Raw genomic sequence first — 25,147 nt, forward strand, 5'->3', positions numbered from 1 at the left:
CATATTCACCTCAGATACTAATAAAATCTTTTCTTGCCCTCGTGCTAAACAGATACTGGCCCTGAATGTTTCTGAATTCCTTGCTAACTTTTGAAGATTAAACAGTTTCTCTGGTTCTCTTTATCATACGATGCAATTTGAATAGTTTGCATAGTCAGACAAAATTTAATTTGCTTTGTTTTAAAACAGAGCTCTGCCACATAGACCAAGGTTTCTGAGTTTCAGGGATGACAGAGTGCTGGATGGGCAATCCGCTCATACACAAGTGCCTTTGACAAACACCCTTTGAGTTACTTTGCACCAGGCACTATTCCAGTCACTGATGAGGCAGAGACAATAAGATACTATCCCTGGCCTGCAGAAGCTTAAGTTGGGTGGAAGAAATGGATGTGTAAAATGCATAATGCAGAGTCACCACTGTAACTCTAAAGGAGGGATATGTTAGGCTTTTGGGAAGCAAGGTTTGAAAAACACTTTCTGGTAGGAGCTAACTTTTGAGATAAGAAAGGAATACAAAGGACAGAAAGCTCCATGGGTTCTAGCCAAGAATGTGTAAATTTCATCTATTTGCATCATTTTAAAAGAGATCAAATTCTTGAATGCCTTCAACTGACAGCTACTTTACATTTGAAATCAGTAGTTTTCTTTCTTAGCTGACCACCACACCCACTGGACACAACAACCCCCCTGGGGTGCTAATAACTACTCATAATCACTCTTGCTCTGGGGAACTTCCTTGAGCCGAATGGAGGAAGCCAATGATGAAAGGCAAGGGTGGTGGGCACAAAACGTAAACGATTTGTTCCCTGAAATTCCCCATAGATTGAGACTGAAGCTAATCTCCAGTTAAAGTCAACTTCCTGCTCAGCTTTCTACTCTGATTCTATCCTGCTTTGTTCCCCATAACCAGAGGGCACTTTTCCGAGAACCACTTGAGTAAGAGTCCCCATCTCAGGCTCTGCTCCAAAGGAACCTGAACGAAAATACTCACACCTTAATGTACACTCAAAGTTTGTGATATTTAAACTGCAAACATTCCAACTGTCTATTCCATTTGCAACGTGACAGACACTACTATGAAGTCAAAAGTATTTCAGTAGCACAGCTATACACTTTTGTTTCCTTTTCATGTAAAAAAATTATATTTCATTTTACCTACTTCATTACAGCCACCCTACAGACAATTTTATTATTTTTCTATCCTTTAAAAAAAAACACTGCTTCTCCAATTTCACTGAGTAACATTTCTTCTTCCTTCTCTAATAAGAGTATCGCTACTTTCTTTCAATTTTCAGCTCACTTTAGTAGGCTAAACTCTACAAACATCTTTTCTTGTTTCTTTCTCAAAAATAGTGAGATTATAAGAAAGAAAAACATATTTCTTGCTCCCCTTTACTCTTTGATTTTGCAGCTTACTCCTAATACTAGTATCCATCTTGTAAGTTGGAAAATGTTCAATTTCTTGAAGTAATTGAAAGGAATGCAAAAACCTAGAAAAAATCACTATTATAATCACTACTACATTCATAATGTAACAACTATAAAGCATTCTCTAGTAATCATAATCCAGTAAAATGAATCATAACATCTTCTGTCATAAATTGCATTGACTGCCACTCACCTTCATTATTATAAAAGTTTATTTAATGAAATAATTATGAGGCTATAGTTAAATTTTTGTACCATCTATTTTTTAAAACATTAACAAAAATGCATTCAAATACGGGAAGGTAGCAAATTAAAAACAGAATAAAACCCCTGGAGACAAATTTTGATCATATCCATATAGTGTTAAATTTTTAATAATGGCTTATATACTGAAAGGTACAAACTCTGGAGTAACTGGAATTTTTCAGCACAATATCTTTTAGAATTCTACAGATATTACAGATGCATAATAATTGAGAAATTGTATCTTTAAATCAAAAGGATCAAGAATTAAAACTACAAGATGAAATTATATAGGTCTTAGAAAATAACATGTTATTGAAATAATTACTTCATCTCCTACCTGAAGTCTGAACCCGTTCTTCTGCCGTTTTCTGGAATCCCAGGATCTGGACACATGTCAGAGACCAAAGCAACACCTCCTTGAGTTACTGTAATAGAAAGAAACATTATTACACTTTCATGTAGCTGTTCAGAAAATATCCAGATAACAAATTTACATTAGGTAGATTTGTTTCTTAAATGCTGATGCCTTAACATGTGATTTCTTTAAGAATTAAGATAATTTAGCTAGATTAAGATAAACCTATTCTTATTCCTGAAAAACAGACTTCTTACCCAGGATGCCAACAGCCTTTGGTTGGAACTCTTTCCTCTACTAAAGAAGTCTAAATTTAATTTTAAAACATTTTCTCATTATGATCGCCTTTATGACAGGTTACAATTAATAGCATGATGGGAAAAAAGAGCATCATGCCATAAATACCATAGGTTATATAGAAGAAAGCTTTCATTCATTCCCATGGATGAAATGGAGATGTTAATTATCTATTAAGATCTATACAAGAACCTGCTGTATAAAAAATATATACATATATATAAATAAATAAAACTCAAAAATTCAAAACAAAAGATCTATACAAGAGATATTTTACATAAAATTACCTATTATATTTTAAACCTCAAGCGTGCTTATCATTGAAGTAAAAAAAGTAATGGTCTTCTTGTGCAGATGTGATTTATTTTTTTGAATCTGTTTTATAAAGAGCCTTCCCGCCTGCTGGGATGTTGCACAGTCAGAATAGTTTTTAAAGGATTCATTTGCTTGTTAGAGTGGCTGCTACTCCAATAACTATCCCACTCTATCTAATTAGTGTAATCCAATCAAGGCAATTCCCTCTTTCTTTCCAGAAATTTGTTCAACGGTGGTTGTGACTCAATTCAGTTCAATGATGCTTGAGAGGAAGCCGGCAGGAGTGTTTCTGGGGAGACATTCCTGTTAGCTCATAGAGATCATCTCTTTTTCACTCTGGACCACGTTTGAATTTCAAATGTGTAACTGTTGGTACCATCTTGCTACAGTTCAAAGATGGAGGCAACAGCATGAATAGAAGAGACTGAGCAAGAACCAGGACCCCTGATATCACAGTTGAGATTACATTACATTAATCTCACCTACATTAGCTACATTATTACATTAATACATTACATTATTACAGTCTACATTAGAAACCTACATTAGCTCTGAATATCCTGTTGGATGATTCATATATTTCCTACAATTCAAACTCATTTGAATACATGATTTCATTATTTGCACCTGAAAAGCATTCTTACAAATATAAATATGTTCACATATATTTTGAATAATACCATAAGAAGGAAAAAAACATCTGGGTAGATATTGAAATCCTTAAGCATTTAATTAAAACTATGCATTAAAATGGCACTAATAATTATAGCAAGATTTAGTTTTTATTGCTAAATTAGGATGAAACTGTGATATGGATATAACCCTTCATTAAATACTAATCTTACCACAATATAAAATTTTCTTTCCTAAGTATTTAATGTTCTCAATTGAAAAAAATAATCCAGCAAGTTGGGCAGTGAAATGAGAAGATGGTGGAATAGAAGCTCCAGGCCTCCTTCCCCCATGGAAACATCAGATAAATAACTACAGGCTAAATAACTTTGTAGGAACCCTGGAAACTAATCAAAGATCTACAGAAACTGGCAAATGTCCAATGAAGAAAAAGCCACGTTCATAATAGTGGAAAATTTCAGGGAATTTTTACATGGTTTTGCCCCTTCCCTGACATGGCACTGGTGAGAGGAAGGGGTCCATTTCCTGGTTCCCTACAGGAGAAGGAGGACCAAAGAGGAACTTGTTTACAGTGTTCTGGCCCGTCTGTGAGCCCGGTGTTGAAGGACTAGTTCCTGCCTTGCCTGACTCAGGCATAGGCTGCGGAATGGCAGCTGGAGGCCAATAAGACAACAGTGGACACTTGGCTATAAAAACTACGTGGGGACTGCAGCCAAGCGGGCAGGTGTGGGCAAGAGATACAGGCAGAGCAATACTGCAGAACACAAAAGACCCTGAGAAGAGGCTCCCATGAGGCTCTCTGGGGAATCAGGATATTTTAAAGCAGCTGGGGGAGAAACACACAAACATATACCCAGACCCAGACAGAACATGTGAGCAGTAAAGACCTGAGAAGACCTTACTTCTTCACCACAGGCTGATCTCAAGGCTCAGTGGCCCACTCATTTGTGGAAGTCTCCCATACCACTCTGCAAGACTGGGAAAGGTGGCTCTTTCTTTGAAATGCCAACTTTTTAACAAACATCACAAGGCATGCAACAATATATGGGAACATGGCTTATTCAAAGAAACAAAATTAATCCTGGCACTAGTCCCTGAAGAAATACACAAACTGGACTTATTAGACAAAGATTTTTTAAAAACTATCTTAAATATGAATCTGAGTAAATAATGGTTGTACACCTCTCAAATTTCAGAAAAGGCATAGATATACACTTCTAAGGAGCTCAATAAACTCCAAGTAGAAAAAACTCAGAGACTCACAGTGAGACACATAATCAAACTACCAAAAGACAAGGAAAGAATCTTGAAAGCAGAAGGAGAAAAGCAACTCATCACAAACAAGAGATCCTCAATAAAACTATCAGTTGATTTCTCAGTAGAAATCTTTTAGGCCAGAAGGCAGTGGGGTGATACATTTAAGTGCTGAAAGAAACAACACTGTCAACCAAGATTTCTATAGCCAGCAAAACTATCTTTCAAAAATGAGAGAAACATTAAGACATTCCCAGAAAAACAAAAGCTGAGGAGTGAATGACTACTAGACTTGTCCTATTAAAAAATTCTAAAAGGAGTCCATTTTCAACTTGAAATGAAGGGGCACTGGACAGTAATTCAAAGCCACATAAAAATACAACGTTCTTTGGTAAAGGCAAATATGGGAAAAAGTAAAAAAAAACCAAACTATTATTGTAATTTTGATTTACAGCTCCACTTAATTTTTATAGGATTTAAAAGAAAAATACATAAAATAATTACAAATCTATGTTAATAGGTACACAATATAGAGAGCATAATTGTGTACAAATAGAAGTTGGGGGAAACTGTAAAGGAGTGGAGTTTTGTGTGTGATTAAGGTTAAGTTGGTATCAATTTAAGACACACTGTCATAAATTTAGGATCTTATGTGTAATCTTCATGGTCACAACAAAGAAAATATGTATAGAATAAACACCAGAGGAAATGAGAGGGAGTCACGTGTCACTATAAAAAATTAACTGTCAGTCATAAAAAGGAATGAAATTGTGCCATTTGTAGAGACATGGATGGACCTAGAGACTGTCATACAGCGTGAAGTAAGTCAGAAAGAAAAAGAAATAAAATATATTAACGCATATATGTGGAATCTAGAAAAATGGTATAGACAATCTTATTTCCAAAGCAGAAATAGAGACACAGATGTAGAGAACAGACACATGGATGCCAAGAGGGAAGGTGGGGGTGGGATGAATTGGGAGATTGGGATTGACATATATACACTAATATGTACAAAACAGACAACTAATGAGAACCTACTGTATAGCACAGGGAACTCTACTCGGTGCTCTGTGGTGACCTAAGTGGGAAGGAAATCCAAAAAAAAGGGGATATATGTATATGTATGGCTGATTCACTTTGCTGTACAGTAGAAACTAACACAACTGTGTAAAGCAACTATACTCCAATTAAAAAAAAATTAACTGAATGCAAAGAAAGATAGTAATGACCTACCACCAAATCAACTGCCATCAGTCTGATATTTCTACTGCTTTCTTCTCCAACTCCATAGTTTCACAGTCTGTATCAGGTGCTAGGGCAGGTTTCCCAACCTGCACTCAGCAGTCTACTAAAAGGTCTCTAAAATTTATTTTCTAAAAAGATTCTAGTTTTAATAAAAGTTCAAACCCCAATGCAGAATCTTACTTCCACCGTATTTTTTCTGCCCCCATCAGTTATGTGACTCCCACATTCCCTCAAGCAAAACAGTCATTGCTGTGTCAAATGAGCCATTTTCTTCAAGCTGAATGGCCATCATAGTTTCTATCAGACGTAGCCCACGCTAGTGTGGTTCTCACTACACTATTTTAGAGTACCAAGCTGGTCTAAAAAACAACTTAAAGGCTTAGGAAGGTCTACTTCTATTCTGCTTTTCTGTTTTTCTCACATGGAATAGTAGTTAAAAATAAATGACAAATTGGAGGTACCCATGCAAATCAGCTCAAAACACTCTGGATCTTTTTAAAAGTAATGTCAAAGTTGTCTACTTATTCAAAAAAAGTGTACTTAGTTGGAATTCTTTGAGAGCACAGAATGAAACAGATAAGTCTGAACAGCTTGCAGATGGCAGAAGATAACAAAAAAGTGATGAGAGATGTATGTAAAATATGGCTGATTTTCTGAAACAGAGATAGGCTTATAATGGGATAATGATAGAAAAAATATGATGACAAACAGGTTATGCACAAGTAAACAATGAGCTCCACAAATCCCAACTACCTATTCCATCAGCATCATGAACAATTAACTTCTCTGAAAACTGAAGCTTTAAAGTTGCAAAGAATTATGGAGATCCATCTGTTTCAAGCAGGATCCCAATGCCTCAGAGAAACATTTTCAAAAGAGAGGAATCACTGGGCTTAATATCATTTTAACTCTAATTTTATGGAATTATATATCAAATCCCACAGGACATATGCCATAGATATTAATAAATATATGAAACTGCAGTCAAAACCTTAGAGTTTAACATCAAAACTGGAGTACTCCATAGGTAGATTAATGACCCATCATTGACAGTAAAGCAAGGTGTAAAGTTATGCAAGTGGATGAACAGATATAAATTAGACTGTTTGTAAAAGACTTCAAATTTAGATTTTAAATGTGTAAATTATATTAATGTATGAATAATCAAATGACTTTTTCAAAGCATGCTGATTCACACTATCTCATTAGACCCTCACAAGTTTCTTATGAGATATGTAGAGCAGTAAGGAACATGCTTCACCCATCAAATTGTAACCAAGCAGGACCCTATGCGGCCTTCCCTGGACAGATCCCCCCACATCCTCTGCCTTCTTCTTGTCTGTAGAAAACTTTAGCCTCCGAGACCTTCCCCAAGTTCCAAATAATAAATTTAATCAGAGAAGTAAGAAAACACAGGAAAAAGGAAAATGGTCAAGCAAGACAAACTAGTAATACTTTAGCCATTAAACAAAGTCAAGGACTTTTAGTTCCTCCTCAAGAGTTATAAAAAATATTCTGAGCCACGTCCTTTGAGCTGTTTTGCAGATACCGAAACCCCCACCAGGTGGGAGAAATTAACTGCATGCTGCCCATAAGCACATAAGACCCCAGACCAGTTGGAACCAGAAGGTTGATGATGTTGACTCCCAATTACCTCAGCACCAACCAATCAGAAGAATGTCCACGAGCTGATCATGGACCCCACAACCCACCTCCCCTCACCCCGTTTTTAAAAACCTTTCCATGAAAGACTTCAGGGAGTTCGGGCCTTTTAAGCATTAGCTGCCTGGACTCCTTGCTCGGTGCCCTGCAATAAACGCTGCATTTTCCTTCACCACAACCTGGTGTCAGTAGATTGGGTACTGCGTGCAGGTGAGTGGACCCAAATGTGGTTCAGTAACAAAATTATCCTGTTCTTTGAGGACATGTCTTGTGATTGTCAATTCAAATTCAAAATGGACTTTTGCTTTAATGAATTATATAGCTAGACTAGTGCCCTAGCAAAGGAAGCAACTAACACAAAAGAAGTATAAACAACTACTTCTATGATAAAGGAGACCATAAACAAATTAGTGGAGATAACATTTACATTAGTGAAACAATCAGAAATCATTGTAAATGAAGTGCTAAGAATGTGATGATGTTGATGATGATGATGATAAAGTAAAATTAAACATTTACTCTTGGCTAGAAACTCCAAGTATCATTTACACACATTCTAAACTGAATCCATACAACCATCCCATGAGGAGATAATGTTAAACCCATTTTCCAGGAAAGGAAACTGAGGACAGAGTTACCATTCAATTGATTACAAAGTCCAGGTTCCTTTGCTTACATTTCTTGCAGTAAGCTGATGAGACATTTTATATTAAAGGGTTTGTAAATTGAAGTGAGGCTTTTAAAAATAACTTTTTAAAATTCTTAATAATAAAATTCCTTTTATATTAAAAATGAATATAATATATGGTCCTAACCATAAGGCTTTAGTTCAAATACCATCTGGTGGTAGTTTTCCTGCAGTAAAAAGACCAGATTCACAGGCTTTCCACACGATGCCATGAGCCACCTCCAGAGCACTAGAACAATGAATTGACTCAAATATTAAATCTTCCATTTAAGATGCCATTCTTTTATGATAAAATTCAGTTTATATACCTTTGAAATAATAATCCAAAATAGAAACCATTTAAAGAAACACATTTTTTAGTGAAACTGCTCCTGTGCTGTATTAAAACATATTTTTACTGTTGATATTTATTTCTTTAGAGACCTAAAGACATGTTTCAGCTGTATCAATTTTTGAGACTAATTCTTATCATTTTAAACCTTCAGAGAGGTGGTATATGTTTCTAGTTGCATAACAGTCAGGAAGGTTGTTACACAAAATACATTCTGGGTGAAATTCCTTGATATCAACATCTCCACTCTATCAATGACCTTTAGATGACAGACACCCATGCTAGGCATGTGTTTGGGGGATACTGTAAACTTCAGGCTTTTCTGCTATAATCAGTTTGAAATAAGTCAACACTGACATTTGTTCCTTCAACATTTAATGGACTGAGGCTGTACTGAAATGAAAAGCAACACCTACTTTTTAATGCATTTCCCTTTTTTTTTTGGCGGTACGCGGGCCTCCCACTGTTGTGGCCTCTCCCGTTGCGGAGCACAGGCTCTGGACGCGCAGGCTCAGCAGCCATGGCTCACGGGCCCAGCCGCTCCACGGCATGTGGGATCTTCCCGGACCGGGGCACAAACCCGTGTCCCCTGCGTGTCCCCATCGGCAGGCGGACTGTCAACCACTGCGCCACCAGGGAAGCCTCTCCCCTGTTTGATTTGCAAGAGGTTTTATCTCTGCAAGGATGAAGCATCCGTATTACTCCTTCCTCAAAAACTAGTAACTTGATTAAATGTTCATTTCAACAACATTTTGATATTGTAGTAGTTTCTTTCATTTAGCTATAACAGGATTATTTTCACTTAAAGGGCATCGCATGGGACATTTTTACATTCATAACAGAATTTTGGGTACTTTTCTCTTTCTACTGAATATTTGCAGTCTTTACCAGTCACTGGTTTTGTTTTTGTTTTTGCACATATAGACAAGCTTTACAGAAACAGGTTAACAAGAACTGTTGACGTTTTGATAATAAATTCTTATCGCAACATTAGGGTTTAAAATGGATAGTTTACATAGAAATAAGTTGTTAAAAACACATTGCTTTGATCTGCATTGTTTGTACCTCAGATTAATGGATGGACAATGAAACAGCCCACAAACAATTGGCCTTGTGTGTGAGAGTCTAGGCTGGATTTTCCAAGTGTTTAATTTAATACAATGCCAGACATTTTTGTCTGGACTCTCTCTCTTTTATCATTACATATTTTACTTCTCTGACTTTTAAAACACTAGAAATTGAATGCCTACTAAAATAATTTTCGTATCTTGATTTTATCCATGTTCTCTTATTTCCAATTCTAAGGCCATAGTCTTAAACTATCTTAGTTTACTGTAATTAATTTTTAAATCATATTTTAGCTTCTAATGTAATAAACTATACTAATGTGATAAATGCATTATTGAGAAACTCTTTCAAGAAATTATTAATGATTCCCTACTGTACAACAAATAAAGACTATTTGGCCGGCATTCAAAACCTGTCTTTCTAACATTATTCCAACTACTACCTGCAGGGATCTTATGGTCCAGGTAATTTTAAATACTCCAAATTCTCTCACTATTAAGCTTTTACTTTTCTTTAACATTGCCTCTTATTGATTTTTTTTTTTTTTTCCTGACAGAGGCAAAAAACAAGTAGATTTCTTATAAGGGCTATAACATTAATAATTATGCTCCAACTGCTAAAATCACCATGGCAGCAAATATTCAAAGAGGAATTATTTTCTTTATGTATCTTCAAGTTAAACCAAGATGTTTATTTGCTATCCAAATAAAATGAAATATAAGAATATGTTGGGCTTCCCTGGTGGCGCAGTGGTTGAGAGTCCGCCTGCCGATGCAGGGGACACAGGTTCGTGCCCTGGTCCGGGAAGATCCCACATGCCGCGGAGCGGCTGGGCCCGTGAGCTATGGCTGCTGGGCCTGCGCGTCCGGAGTCTGTGCTCCACAACGGGAGAGGCCACAACAATGAGAGGCCCACGTACCACCAAAAAAAAAAAAAAAAATGTTAGTACAAAATCAGTATAAATTCACAGCACTGAAATTTTTTAAAGATCCCTGAGAGTTGTCCTTATGGCTGTCCGATTCCATACCGTCCTTGAAGATGTTTACTTGGATGTATCCTGGCAGCACCCAAAAGAGATGTCTCGGACCTCCACTGGCCCCCACAAATGCAGAGTGACCATCACCCAGGGACTAAGCTGCCTTAGCTTGAGGTCTCATAGCCTGTCACTTCTGCTCTAGTCTCTTTGTGAGAATTTAAGGACTCTAGACTTAGGATTCATGAATAATTTTTAGGGCCTACTCAGAGATGTCTTGCAGGATACCTAATTATTCATGGTCTTCTGACAGTAAAGAAAGCATTTGACCAGGTCAATTTATATTCCTACTTTGCATAGGATCTAAAGTACTAGTTTAATAACCTTGGAACATGAGAGAAAAGGGGAAAAAAAATCTCAAAGTCAGTGTACAGTATAATTGATTTCAGGATTATACATATATATATAATTACTTTATATTTAAATATCAGATATTTAAGTATTTTATTTTAGAGGTAATACATTCAAATTCTAAAACCTTATTTGTCAATTAGTAGATTTAAAAAATAGGAAATATTAATTATCTAAGTAATGAGTACCCATAGAAAGTTTTTATCATAATAGTTTATATGTGATTTCAGAAGCTTGTATTTAAGTACATTCTAATACAGTAAATATAAATGATGTCAGCATGTATCATATACTTTATTTATTTATTTATTTATTTATTTATTTTGCGGTATGCGGGCCTCTCACTGTTGCGGCCTCTCCCCTTACTGAGCACAGGCTCCAGAAGCGCAGGCTCAGTGGCCATGGCTCACTGGCCCAGCCGCTCCGCAGCATGTGGGATCTTCCCAGACCGGGGCACGAACCCGTGTCCCCTGCATCGGCAGGTGGATTCTCAACCACTGCGCCACCAGGGAAGCTCCAAACTTTATGTATATATTTATTTTTTCACTTATATATACATTACATATATATTGTTATTAAATAATTTTTAAAATTTAAATTAATTTAAATAAATATTAAATATATATAAATATTCAACCAAATATATATTAATAACTATTATTTGCTTATACAGGATAGTTAAAATATATAAATATTAACATTATTAAATTAATATTTGTTTACATAAAACAGTTAAAATATATAAATATTAACATTATTAAATAATATTTAATATGAATGATTTGTCTATCATATATATTTTTATAACATACATTTATTAATATTTGTTTACAGAGATACTATACAATAAGAGAATGCTTAGTTCTTCTTTATGTATTCTAGCAGGGCAGAAATGTTAAATTCTCTGATTGAGAATTTTTGTGATACCCATAGTTTAAAATTAATAATATATCAGTAAATCAAATTGATATGGTCACTCCTAAAATTCTCATTAAATCAAAATCTGTGTTTGTAATTTCACTCTGTACCTTATTCAGATGTTTTGCAAATGTGTAATTAAGAAACAGAAATGGGGGCTTCCCTGGTGGTGCAGTGGTTGGGAGTCTGCCTGCTAATGCAGGGGACGCGGGTTCGAGCCCTGGTCTGGGAGGATCCCACATGCCGCGGAGCGACTGGGCCCGTGAGTCACGACTACTGAGCCTGCGCGTCTGGAGCCTGTGCTCCACAACAAGAGAGGCTGCGATAGTGAGAGGCCCGCGCACCGCAATGAAGAGCAGCCCCCGCTTGCCACAACTAGAGAAAGCCCTCGCACAGAAACGAAGACCCAACACAGCAAAAATAAATTAATTAATTAATAAACTCCTACCCCCAACATCTAAATAAATAAATAAGCTGGATGTTTAAGTCAATATTAAAAAAAAATGGAATTGCACTTTAAAAAAAAAAAAAAGAAAGAAACAGAAATGATTTTTTGACTATTATAAAACAATTCTTGCAGAATGCTGATGGCCATTTTGAAAACACACAGCTGCAAGGTATTTGGGAGAAATAATAATTAGTACACAATGATATAATATGTGCATGTTTCAATTTTACACATTATAAATTATTAATTATCGCTCTTTAAAGACATAATGGCATATCACCTCTAGTGCTGAGATCATAGATATTAAAAATCACTGAAAAAACTATAAATTACTTAAAGTCATGCTATAATTTTTATTTATATGGTCTCAACTGAATATATCACACTGCTTTTCCTTGGTTCCTCATTATTATAGATCTGCAAATATATTTTTTTAACATCTTTATTGGAGTATAATTGCTTTACAATGGTGTGTTAGTTTCTGCTGTATAACAAAGTGAATCAGCTATACATATACATATACCCCCATATCCACTCCCTCTTGCGTCTCCCTCCCACCCTCCCTATGCCACCTCTCTAGGTGGACACAAAGCACCGAGCTATAGATCTGCAAATATTAAAAGAGTAAGAATCTAATATTAATTAATATTCTATTCATTTCTACAAAATGTGTAAAATTTAGTTTGTATAAGGAATTATGCAATATTAATAAAAGAAAGAAGGGAATCATGGCATGTGATGTATTATGGCAGGTCTTTTCATATTTGTTACATAATTTAATCCTCACAAAATCTCTGTGAGGGAACTGTTACTTTTTCTGTTTGAGAAAGGAGGAAAGTGGAGTTGGAAGGTTAGTTTGCATATCCTATTTATTTAGCTGATAAATCTTCAGGGCCCATATCATTCTTAATACATTAGTCCACTTTTTTACTCTCAGCCAAGAGGGAGTCTTTTAAGGAAGTTGTAAGTGACAAATTGTAAAACTGTAAGGTGTAAGTAGTGGTTGTATTTTGTATTTATTTTTTGTCTTATCATAATGCTCTACAATGAAAACAGGTTCTTTAAACACAAAAAAACACATGTGAAAGTGAAACAGAGATCTTCTTTTCCATGTCCTCCTGCCCACATGCCTTCCTCTGGGAAACCTCCCAGCCCAAAGTCCAGCTACGACCTTTCTCGCCTTCCTTGTCTACCAGCGTGGGCCAACAGTGGGTATCTGGCCCAAATCAGGCCATGCTTCCCGTGAAAATAACTTATGGATTTGCATTTAAACAACATATATCTGGGCCCTTGGCACTGACTTTTTTGAGAGCTGTAACTCTGACGTATAAAAGACAGGAGGCAGTTAGTGGAGATCGCTGTGTTTGAAAGGGTACCACTCTGTAGTCTGCAGGCGTCAGACGACACAGTCAGCCAAGGAGAGCGGGAGGGGCAGAGGCTCAGAGGGGGAGCAGCCGGACATGCAGGGCTGGGCTCGCAGGCCGTCCAGTCCCGAGAGGAGATGGAGCAGCCTTTCAGAAAGGAGCCCACACCCCTCTGTCCCTCACGTCTTAGCTCTTGAGGGAAACACTAAGAAAGTAACCAGTCCCAATAATCACGGCTCCCCAATTTTAGGACATGTTAGTCCTAACAAGGATGCTCTTTTCCTTAAGTGATTCTGGTAACCAAAAAAATCTAATTTTTTTAAGTTATCAAAAATAAAGAAAAGTAGCCAACATCCTGAACACTGACAACATCAAACGCTGGTGAGGATATGGAGCAACAGGAACTCTCATCATTGCTGGTGGGAATGCTGGATGGTGCAATCACTTTGGATGAAAATTTGTGGTTTCTTATAAAAATAAACACACTCTTACCATACGATCCAGCAACTGTGCTCCTTGGTATTTACCCAAAGGAGCTGAAAACTTACGTCCACACAAAAACCTGCACACATATATGTATAATAACTTTATTCATAATTGCCAAAACTTGGAAGCCACCAAGATGCCCTTCAGTTAAGTAAATAGATAAATTAACTGTAGTACTCCAAAGAATCGAATATTATTCATGAATTTAAAAAGCCATGAAAAGATGTGGAGGGAACTTAAATGCACATGACTAATGAAAAAAGCCAATCTGAAAAGTCTACTACATTCAGTTGACCCTTGAACAACGTGGGTTTGAACTGGGTAGGTCCACTTTTAGGGGTCCACCTGGATGTGGAAGTTTTTTTTTGAATAAATATACAGTTATCCCTTCGAATCTGTGGGTTCCACATCTGTACTTTCAACCGACCTCCGATGGCAAATTTAATATACAATCTGAGGTTGGCTGAATCTGCAGATGCAGGATCCGTGGATACCAGAGGGCCAACTATGGGACTTGAGCATGAACAGATTTTAGCATACATGGCGGGTCCTGGAACGAATCCCCCATGGATACCAAGGGACAAATGTACTATACACTTCCACCTATATGACATTCTGGAAGACACAAAACTATGGAGACAGTGAAAGATCAGTGGTTGCCAGGGTTCGGGGGGTTAGAGAGGAGATGACTGGGCAGAGCACAAACGGCTTTTAGGGCAGTGACACTGCTCTGTGTGATACTATAGTGGTGGATACATGTCATTGTACATGTGTCCAAACCCACAGAATGTACAGCACCAAGAGTGAACCCCAATGTAAACTACAGACTGTGGGTAATGACGACGTGTCCAGGTAGGTTCACCCTTGGTAACAAATGCACCATCTGGTGGGGGTGTTGATCATGGGGGAGGCTGTGCATGTATGGGGACAGGGAATATGTGAAAAGTCTCTGTACCTCCCTCTCAGTTTAGTTGTAAAACTGCTCTAAAAATGGTCTTTAAAAAATAAAATGAAAGATAAAAGAAATAAATAAAAGAAGGAGGAAGAAGAAAAGGAGGAGGGACTGCAAGGAAAGGAGCAAAAGGAAGAGAATGATGGAGGGATTAAGGAGGGGTAAGTAAAGGAAAGAAGCTAATAACGCTAAACTTTTCTTGAAGGACTTGAAAGTCTCAAGGGATAGATGAATTCGGGTACGTAGAGAGGAGCGGACGGGCTGGTGGGGAGTGGGCGCCCCAGGCAAGGGAACTGTGTGAGCAAAGGCATGGAAGTCAGAGTGGACATGGAGCATTCACAGAACACAGTAGAAAGTGCTCTAAAGGGGAAGGAGTTATACTGAGAAATACAGAGAACCCAAGTCAGGAACTGAGGCAGATGTCAAAGCATGAAGATGCTTTTGACTGAGATTCCTCTTTTTTTAAATTGACGTATAGTTGATTTACAATGTTGTGTAACGTGATTCAATTATATATATTTAATTATATATATATATATCTTTTTCAGATTCTTTTCCATTATAGATTCTTAATGAGAAGTAGTCTCACTTATTTCACGTATGCATTTCACATGACATTCAGATATCTTCTTCTTCATTATGTGTATGCACATGTGCATGTGTTTAGTTACATGTAGTTATAATCTGAAACTTAAAATATACACTACAGATGGTCCCCAACTTACAAGTGGTTTTGAATCGGAGCAGGACCCTATGGTCCTTGCCCTGCCATGTCCTCAGCCCGCCTTCTGTCTGTGGGAAAACTTTAGCCAAAGAATAAGTTTAATCAGAGAAGTGAGAGAATGCAGAAACAAAGGAAAACAGTCAAAGGAGACCAAATGATAACAGTTTAGTCATTAAGCATAGTCAACAAGAAACTTTAGTTCCTCCTTAAGGGCTATAGATAATATTCTGAGCCATATCCTGTGAGCTGTTTTACAGATACTGAAGCCTCCACCAGGTGGAGGAGGATGACTACATGATGACCAAATTGAAGCCATGACATAAGCTACACCACTTCATATAGTTCTGAGAACTGGACTCAAAGAAATGGGAACAAACCCTGGAACTAAAGATTAACTGTACTTAAAACAACTATGCTGTTCTGCTCCCACCCTCCACCTATACAACCCTGAAACTCCTCTTTAAAAAAATCCCCTATCGGGCTTCCCTGGTGGCGCAGTGGTTGAGAATCTGCCTGCTAATGCAGAGGACACGGGTTCGAGCCCTGGTCTGGGAAGATCCCACATGCCGCGGAGCAATTAAGCCCGTGAGCCACAACTACTGAGCCTGCGCGTCTGGAGCCTGTGCTCTGCAACAAGAGAGGCTGCGACAGTGAGAGGCCCGCGCACCGCGATGAAGAGTGGCCCCCGCTTGCCACAACTAGAGAAAGCCCTCGCACAGAAACGAAGACCCAACACAGCAAAAATAAATTAATTAATTAATAAACTCCTACCCCAAACATCTTCTTAAAAAAAAAAAAAAAAAAAAAAGTCTCCAAGCCAAAAAAATTTAAAAAAAAAAAAAAAAATCCCCTATCCCCTGAGCAGCAATCAGGAGTTGGTTCTCAGACAGGAGTCCACCCTCTCCCAAGGTTGCTGGGCTCTGAAATAAAGCAACCTTTCCTTTCCTATCAACACTTGTCTATTGAAAATTGACTTTCGAGTGGCACGCAGCAGCCAGACCTGGGTTCGGCAACAATCTGACTTACAATTTTTTGACTTCACAATGGTGTGACAGAGATACGCATTCAGTAGAAACCATACTTTGAATTCTGAATTTTGATCTTTTCTGGGCTAGTGATATGTGGGCAGATCACCTCTCATGATGCTGGTCGGTGGCAGCAGCCTCAGCTCCCAGTCAGCCAGGCAATCATGAGGGTCAACTGCCCACATACTTAGAACCATTCTAGACCCAGACATCCATTCTGTTTTTCACTTTCAGTATCTTATTCAACAAATGACATGAGATATTCAATACTTTACTGTAAAATAGGCTTTCTGTTGGATGGTTTTGCCCAAGGCTACTGTCCTGAGCATGCTGAAGGTAGGCTGGGGTAAGCCATGATGCTCAGTAGGTTAGGTGCACCAGATGCATTTCTACTTAACCATATTTTCAACTTGTGATGGGTTTATCAGGACATAACCCCATTGTAAGTCAAGGAAGATATATATAGATATATATATATATATATGGTCAAAATATTTATTTTAAAATATTTTCTTTAAACTATGAATTGGATTTTTCACCTTCTTAAATGGTAAATACTATTAGAGTACACTTAACATTTTTAAGTTTCCTTACAAAATCAAACTTTGGTAAATGGTGAAAAGAATAGTATTTAGGCTAATTTGGCAACATCTTTCATGCTGAAAGGACACAACATAATTTGTGATGAAGGGAAAACAGTCAGGTATCATTATTAGAGGATACAAACTGAAAAATAAGATAGAAGGCTCGTGTTAGAAAAATCACAGAAATTTACTGATGAGAAAATTAAATAATGCAGTCCAAGTCCTGTATGTTTTAGTTCTGGAGAGTGAAGTCCAGAAAGGTTAAGTGACTTTCAAGGTGTGGTGCGTGGCAGAACTGGGATTAAACAGAGATGCTTTCAATGCCTGTGGGACCCTGGGCAAGCCTGCTGTTGAGCCTTTATGAGCCTCCATCTTCTCACCTGAAATATCTGCCATGCAACATCGTTGTGAAGATTTAGTGTCTTAGCTTTGCAATACACCGAGCAATCCTCAATAAAAAAGACTGTTTCTACCAGTATTTGTTCCTCTCCTCTTTCTGCTGTAAATACCTTGGGCTAAATTATTTCCGTGTTTTCTTTCAGCTCTAATGTTTCATGAGTCTGTCTCTATGTTCCCATCCTCAGGGAAATTTCATGGAGGGATGTTAGTTATTACACAAGTTTACTTTATAAAAGACTAGGGAAATGGAAAATACCGCTGATAGACACAGAAAGGATACAGGTAAAATGATATTATACCTGAAAGCAACATGCACTTTTCATAAAGTAAAAAAAGAAAGATGACTTGCATAGTGTAAGCAAAGGCTAAGAGATATAAATTTGGAACTGTCATTCAAAAACACAGGGTTTAGTGTCTCATAACTCAAACAAAGCCAGTTACATTGGACATCCTGCCTTTCAACTTAGAAGTAAGTGGATTTGAAATTTTGTTTTCACAGTATTTATACTTGTTTCTTACAGTGCTATTGTGTTACGTTTAAAAGCCAACAAGAGATGTTAACATATTTTTTGAACAAACTCTGCATTTTCATTCATAAGAAGCAAATAATTCAAATGATTGGTTTTTTGATATGTTACAGTAATCAAAATCACCATGGAAATAACACTTGGAAATAGAAATAACAAGTTAATTGTGGCCAATTCCATTTAGTTATTCACCATCCACTCAGCAACATACTGATTGAACACCCAGGGCAGGGAGCCTCTGTGTTAGCCTCTGGGAGGTTTAACAGGAAGACCTCACAGAGAAAGCACAAAACAATAAAACCCCAAAGCAGTACTCACTGTTACACACTGGAAAGGTGCTATGGAGAAAAGAACAGAATAGCATTAGAGAGAGTAATGGAGAGAGAGGAGAGAGGATCCGATTTAGGACGGGGTACAGGCTCGCCCCTGAAGGCGAACGACGCTTAAGCTGGAACTTTACTAAAGCATGACTGGAGTTAGCTAAGGGCAGAGTGAACATAATATCCCTCTTGGCCAGTCAATGCAAAAGTTAAGCTCCTTAGGATGGGAAGATATAGGGGCATTCAAAGAACCGAAAAAAGAAGGCCAAGCTGCCCATCTCACTGCAGCTTGAGAGAAGTAGCAACCAAGTGGGAAACCACTGAAGACGCTTAGGTGAGAAGGTCTGACTTATGTTAAATACTTCGCTTGGCTCCTCCCAGAGGACTGGGCAGACAGAGGGAGGAAGCTTTGATGTAATCCACACAAACAATGGTGGCGGCTTGGACAGGCAGGTGACTGGGAGATGGAAAGCAGCATACAGATTTTCACTGTGTTGGAGGTAAAAAGGAAATGACTTTGTGATTGGTTAGGTCGTAAGGCCTGGGGAAAAGGGAGTTATCTGTCGGGAGGGACCTATCATTTACAGTGGTGTGGAATGCAAGAGGAGAACAGATTAAGCTCGGAAGGGGAAACATTCCATTTTTGATCTGTTACATTGAAGATGCCAACAGACAGCCCAAGGGACAGGTCAGCTTGTCTGTTGGATCAGGAGAAGTGATGTATTACAGAAGCATGGGACTTGTTTTTATACAGGTGATATTTTAAATCAAGGAAACCATCGATGGGATCTAGAATGAAATTCGATCACTCTGTCTCACCCTTGAACAATCCAAGCACGCCTCTTGGCATGTGCTGCTCCTTCTGCCTGAAATACCCTTCAGCCGCATCTTCATATTCCTGCCTTCTCAGCACAAGGAGATCAGTGCAAGGTCACCTCCCCTGAGAAGCCTTCCATGAGCACCCTAGCTAAAACAGCAGCCCCTCCACACCGTTCTCTCTCCCAGTGCTCATTTTATTTTCTTGAAAGCACTTAACACGATCAGAAATTATATTAGTTATTTATTTGGGACATAATGTAAGCCCCTTACATAATGTAAGTCCCTTGTGGTACAGAATTTTCTGTCTTGATTATTCTATCCCCAGAATCTGTACAGAGACCAGCACACAGTCGGAAAACAATATAGCTTAGCTGATGACTAATTTGAGAAACAACAGAAGCCAGCCTCCAGTTGAGTCTGGAGTGGTTTAAACATCTTGAGTTCAAGAACAGGCAGATAAAACAGCCAGGGAACTGAGAAGGAGAACTCAGGGCGGCAGCCTGTAGTGTCAGGGGAGGTAAGATAAGAGAATTTTCCGGGGTGAAAATTGTTTGAAACAACGCTAAGAAGCCAAGTAAATAGAAGATTAAAACATATCCACTGGTTTGGCAACACTGGACATTATTGGTGATCTTAGCAAGTTCGGAACAATGAGAGATTGAAGCCCTCAGGTGGATGGAGGGAATTTAACTGTTCAAAGGAAATGTTCTAGGTACAGCTCTTGAGTAAATAAAAGACTCTCAAAGAGATTTTTCTGCCTTAGGCGCTAGCAGGTAAACAAGTGTCCTGAAATACTTAACTCATCTTAAAAACCTGAATTCTCCCCTGCTCCAAAGATAACCTGGCTTCATCTATGGTAGACCAAAAACATAACCACTCACGGAGAGATGCCTCTTCCTGTCCTTCCAAACTGCAGCTCAGTAGCCCTTAAGTTACAAATTGCACACGCAGAGAGAGAATACTGATTCTATAACCACGGGTACATTCACCATTCATTTCTCATTAGTTATATAAGAATGCAAGTATTTTTCCTTCAGATTTTGTTATTATTGTTTTCGTCATTACCAGGAGAAAATTAGCAAGATTTTTCCTTAAAGTTCTCAGTAGAGAAAACTAACCTAATAAAAATGCAAAAAGATACCGCAAGATTAAAAGTACTTAGGCAATTTTAAAAGGCCACGATGTGTAGTGCTAGCTTTTACATGTGTGGTGATGTAACCATTTTATTATCGAAAGGTCAAGTCTTAGGTCAACAGTGCTGGTTAGAGGCATCTTTCATCTCATCAGTTAGAGCCCTATTTTGCTCCTTGGACCTTCATTCCTAACTGCCTCATCCCCATTTGCCCTCACTGAGTTATTGAACACAAACTAAAGACTGTCTCTGGGGTATTTCCATCTTAATAAGAGATTATTTTTAGTGAGAGAGAAGTACCAAAAGCTTCTAGATAAATCTCAGTTAATCTGCAGTGATCAACTCTTAGATTGTGATGGGGGTTGTAGAGGGATTAGGGCAAGCAGGATGCCTCTTTTCAATGCATGAAACATTCAGCTGACTCTGAATCTCCTGGAATTTCTTTTAAAAATAACTACTTAAAATGACTGTAATGCAAGTAATTCATTTCCATAATACTTAAGCCGGGAAATGACTTCAATTAAAAAGGTGAGAGCACACATGTGTGATCAGGTCTCCTATACGTGCTGTGTTTCATTCCTGTCCATCTCCCTTTGCTTTCCCTTTCCAGGTACAAAGAGGGCGCTGTCTAATATCACTCCTTCTTTAGAGGCTGTGTTTCTCCTCAGTCATCTGTTTTAAGACAGAAGCTCTCAGAGAGGGGCAGATGATGAAATGAAGTCAGAGGCTTTAAAAATTATAATTATCATTTCAGAAGTACAAATTCCACTCTAAAAAGAAAAAAACACTTTGATAAGTGGGTTCTTTCAAACCCGAGAGCTATGTTTCCTTAGTGAATATCCTGTTATCTGGTACTTTTAGTTTTAAACTCCGTGCCCTGTTGTACCCAATCACTCTTCTATTTAACAGTTGCTGACATGTTTTTTTTTCCCATCTTCCTCTAATTTTCTATTACTCAAGAAATTACAGTCTAATAAATCCTTGAAAATAATATATAACGAACACTTCTTTTCTCATAAAACATGACTTAAAATGTCTATGTAGAGTATGATATAAATTACAGTGACAGTGAAAAATACCACCAAAAGTATGTTTATAATCTATAGCCTGGAGGTCCAGCAGGTGGAGAGACTCAGATGCGTTGTGTAAAAAGTATTGTTGGTTCCATATATATGCGTTAGCGTGCTGTATATGGAGGAGGGGGAAGCTGGGGGAAGTGAGAGTAGCATCCACATATAGACACTACCAAATGTAAAATAGATAGCTAGTGGGAAGCAGTGGTATAGCACAGGGAGATCAACTCAGTGCTTTGCGATGACCTAGAGGGGTGGGATGGGGAGGCTGGGAGGGAGGCTCAAGAGGGAGGGGATATGGGGACATGTGTATGCATATGGCTGATTCATTTTGTTGTACAACAGAAACTAACACGGTATTGTGAAGCAATTATACTCCAATAAAGATGTATTAAATTTTTTTTTAATTTTTTAAAAAAGGTATTATTGGGAATGCCATATTTTCTTTCAGATGGACAAGTTGGAAAACTCAGTGAGACTTGACAGTTAATGGATGTTTCTTCCCCCTGCATGATGCAAGTAAAATCTGACGTGTAAATCTAAGCCTGTTCGCAATTCAGAATCAAAAACCAATGCAATGGGATCAAAGTATAGTGGAGAATTGCACTGGTTGTACATTCACACAAAAACCATATTTCATCCTTAGCCACTAATAGCCATTCTAATTTTGAAAAGGTATATAGATATTTCCTAATTAAAAAGTATAAATGTTTTAAAGGTATAAATTTTCCAAAATTAAGAGATAAAAATATTGTATGTCCATCTGAAAACATTCAATTACCCTTAAACATGAAAACGTTGTGAAAACATTTACTCTGCTTTTAGCAACCATGTGTGCATCACAGTATCATCACCAGATACTATTTCTTAAGGACCTACTTGATGCACAGCATGCAAACAGCTACACGTACTAAAATACCGTGCAGTGAAGATCACAGAAACAAAGGAAACAGACATATTCACTCAGATCTATCTGCATATTTAAAATACATAGAATTGAATCATTCCATCTCAAGAGGATTTGGTATAAAATATGAAGATGATATGTGTGGCCCTTATCAAAAACATCTCTACATAGTTTTCATCTGGCTTTATCACCAGTACAGTGGAAGTCCGCAGGTCTGGGGTGTCCCCACCTGCATATTAAAAAGTCTGTCCTTGACCTGTAACCTCTAAGCCCTTGGAATGTCCTGCCTGATAAGAGTGCCTTTGTTGACCTGGAGGCCTTGGGCCACAGCAGGGCATCTATGCCTCAGTGTGATTATGGTGGGAGCCTCAGGTCACGTGGTGGGAGCAGCGTGACTTCTGCAGGGGCTGGAGACTAAGGGGAGCCATGTGGGGTGTCAGTCATGCCTCTGTGACTGACCCCAATCAAAACTCTGGACCCTGAGGCTCGTGAGCTCCCCCGGTTGGCGATACTGCAGGCATGTCATTGTAGGACACTGCTTGGAGAACACAGTTCCAAGGGGAGAGGACACCTGCAGGCTGGCTCCTGGTCTCTCCTGGACTCTGCCCTGGGAGTTCCTTCCCTTCTCTGACCTTAGTCTGTTCTGTTTGCTGAAATAAACCATAAAAGTATAATGGCTTTTCTGAGTTCTGTAAGTCCTTCCAGGGAACTGTCGGACCTGAGGGCTGTCTTGGGGACTCCCAAACCACATTCCCAACTAAGAAAATAACAGGCATGATAACCACTCTGCTTAATCAGACTGCCTGGTTCACACCCTGATTTAAGGCACACACCGCTCAACTGACTACCTACCCCCTTTTTCCCCTGTCTCTCCAAGTCTGAGGGGAAAATCTTTAGGAGTCTGCATAAGGCAATCAAAGCCATCTTATTTACATAATCAGTTGTACTTGAGGAAAGTACATGTGACTTAACATTGGCCATAAAATGTGAGAGAAGTCTTTGGCAGAAGTGTTCTTTCTCTCAAAAAGAAACATGATACAGGGGCATTCTTCCTAGTCTTGGTCACTGGTGCAAACAGAGAGATGAAGCCTGGAATGGCCGTCTTGCAGTTGTGATGGGATTAGCTCACTCAGTGAGGGTGGCAGAGAGGGTCCACTGACAATGTGACTGGGTCCCTCAATAATAGACCTAAAAAATACCCTCCTTACAAACTTCTACATCCATGTGGTGATATATTTTCTTTAGTGCTGAAGCTAGTTTTGAGTTCTGTGATTTATCTTATGTTAAGCCATGTGATGCTCTGCAGTCAGAAGCATCCTAACTGAAAACTGGTTGCCCCACTTGCTACCCGAGCTTCGTGGGGAATTGTCGTAAACAATGTATATCTGAGATTCCTCATCTGTAATGTGAGGATGGCGATTATACATACTTTGGAGGGTTGTTGTGAGTTTTGGCAACTTAAAGGTCTGAATCCAAATGTCAACACATTTCCCAACCCAAATAAATTACATAATCTCTATGAATCTGTTTTATTCGTAAAGTTAATGTTACTTGCCATAACTTCAGAGTTGTTCCCCTGATCTTAACATAATGAAACACATGAAGGTATCTGATAGGAAGAATACATCAAATGGGTTGCTTTCCTCTATATCAGGATAATTCTTTAGTCAACAATGTCTAATATTTGATTACTTACTATGGACTGGGCACCCCTGTAAGCACTTTTTGAATCTGTGATTTAATCCTCCCAACACTCCTGTGCAATCGGATGACAGAAGAGGGATCTCTGGCGCAAGGACGGTAAGTAACTTTCCTGAGGACCCACAGCTGGTGAGCCACGGAGCCAGGACTTAAACCCAAGCACAGCAGGCTTCTCAGTGCCTTCCTGACACTGACTGCTGTCTCCCTCCCCACATTTCACCGGACTTCAAGACCCCATTGTTGCAAATCTTGGTTTTTAGAACTGGGCTTTTAAACATCAGTAGACCAAGTCCACTCACTCAATCACACGTATACCACAAACAACACAGAGAGAAGAATATGTTATCCATTTGAGCCAGTTCTCCAACCACAGTACGAGTTTTCTCTGGGGAATCAGAGCAAGAAGGTCAACACCGGCTTTGTGTTGAGAGAAAAGCCCTGCTCTTCACCTGCCCCCACATCTCAAGCTGGTCTGGAAATTCTGAGCCCTGGAGACATGATGGTGTGATGACAGGACCCCATGCATCTCCCAACACACGGATCTACAAATATACTGGACTAGAAAGAATTATGGAAGAAATACTTCCTTCCAATGTGGCTTCTGGAAAGGGTCAAGACCCTACGGGTTTCTCTTACGTGGTAACTTACAGGAGCAGAAGAAACACACACAGTCTGTGTCTAGAAAGAATATTTCTCTCTGGAATAGGAAGTCAGCAGACAGGAAAAGGCTCTTGGTCAGAGCAAAGAGTATGTGGTCATGACCTGAAGCCAAAGCCAAGGACCCACAGCCCATCTGCGGGGAGAGGTGGTCTCAGGGGAGGGGGAGGCACAGAGAAGGGGTTAACTCATGGATATTTTA

The 25,147-nt window shown here is 38.6% G+C and overlaps 1 protein-coding gene across 1 annotated transcript in view; it reads right to left on the reverse strand.

Annotated features, from left to right (window-relative positions):
* Positions 1–25,147, reverse strand: part of CSMD1 (CUB and Sushi multiple domains 1) — a gene marked incomplete at its 3' end in the record, with an annotated part of 1,679,169 nt that overhangs the window by 502,251 nt on the left and 1,151,771 nt on the right. The window contains exons 12-15 of the mRNA XM_079726547.1: positions 23,047–23,237; positions 14,542–14,675; positions 13,577–13,844; positions 2,012–2,099 (exon numbers count right to left, since the gene is read on the reverse strand). Of these exons, the coding sequence (XP_079582673.1) occupies positions 2,012–2,099; positions 13,577–13,844; positions 14,542–14,675; positions 23,047–23,237 (681 nt within the window). The remainder of the gene's footprint in view (positions 1–2,011; positions 2,100–13,576; positions 13,845–14,541; positions 14,676–23,046; positions 23,238–25,147) is intronic.

Source organism: Hyperoodon ampullatus, assembly GCF_949752795.1.
Source record: "Hyperoodon ampullatus genome assembly, chromosome: 20".
NCBI classification, from domain to species: domain Eukaryota; kingdom Metazoa; phylum Chordata; class Mammalia; order Artiodactyla; family Ziphiidae; genus Hyperoodon; species Hyperoodon ampullatus.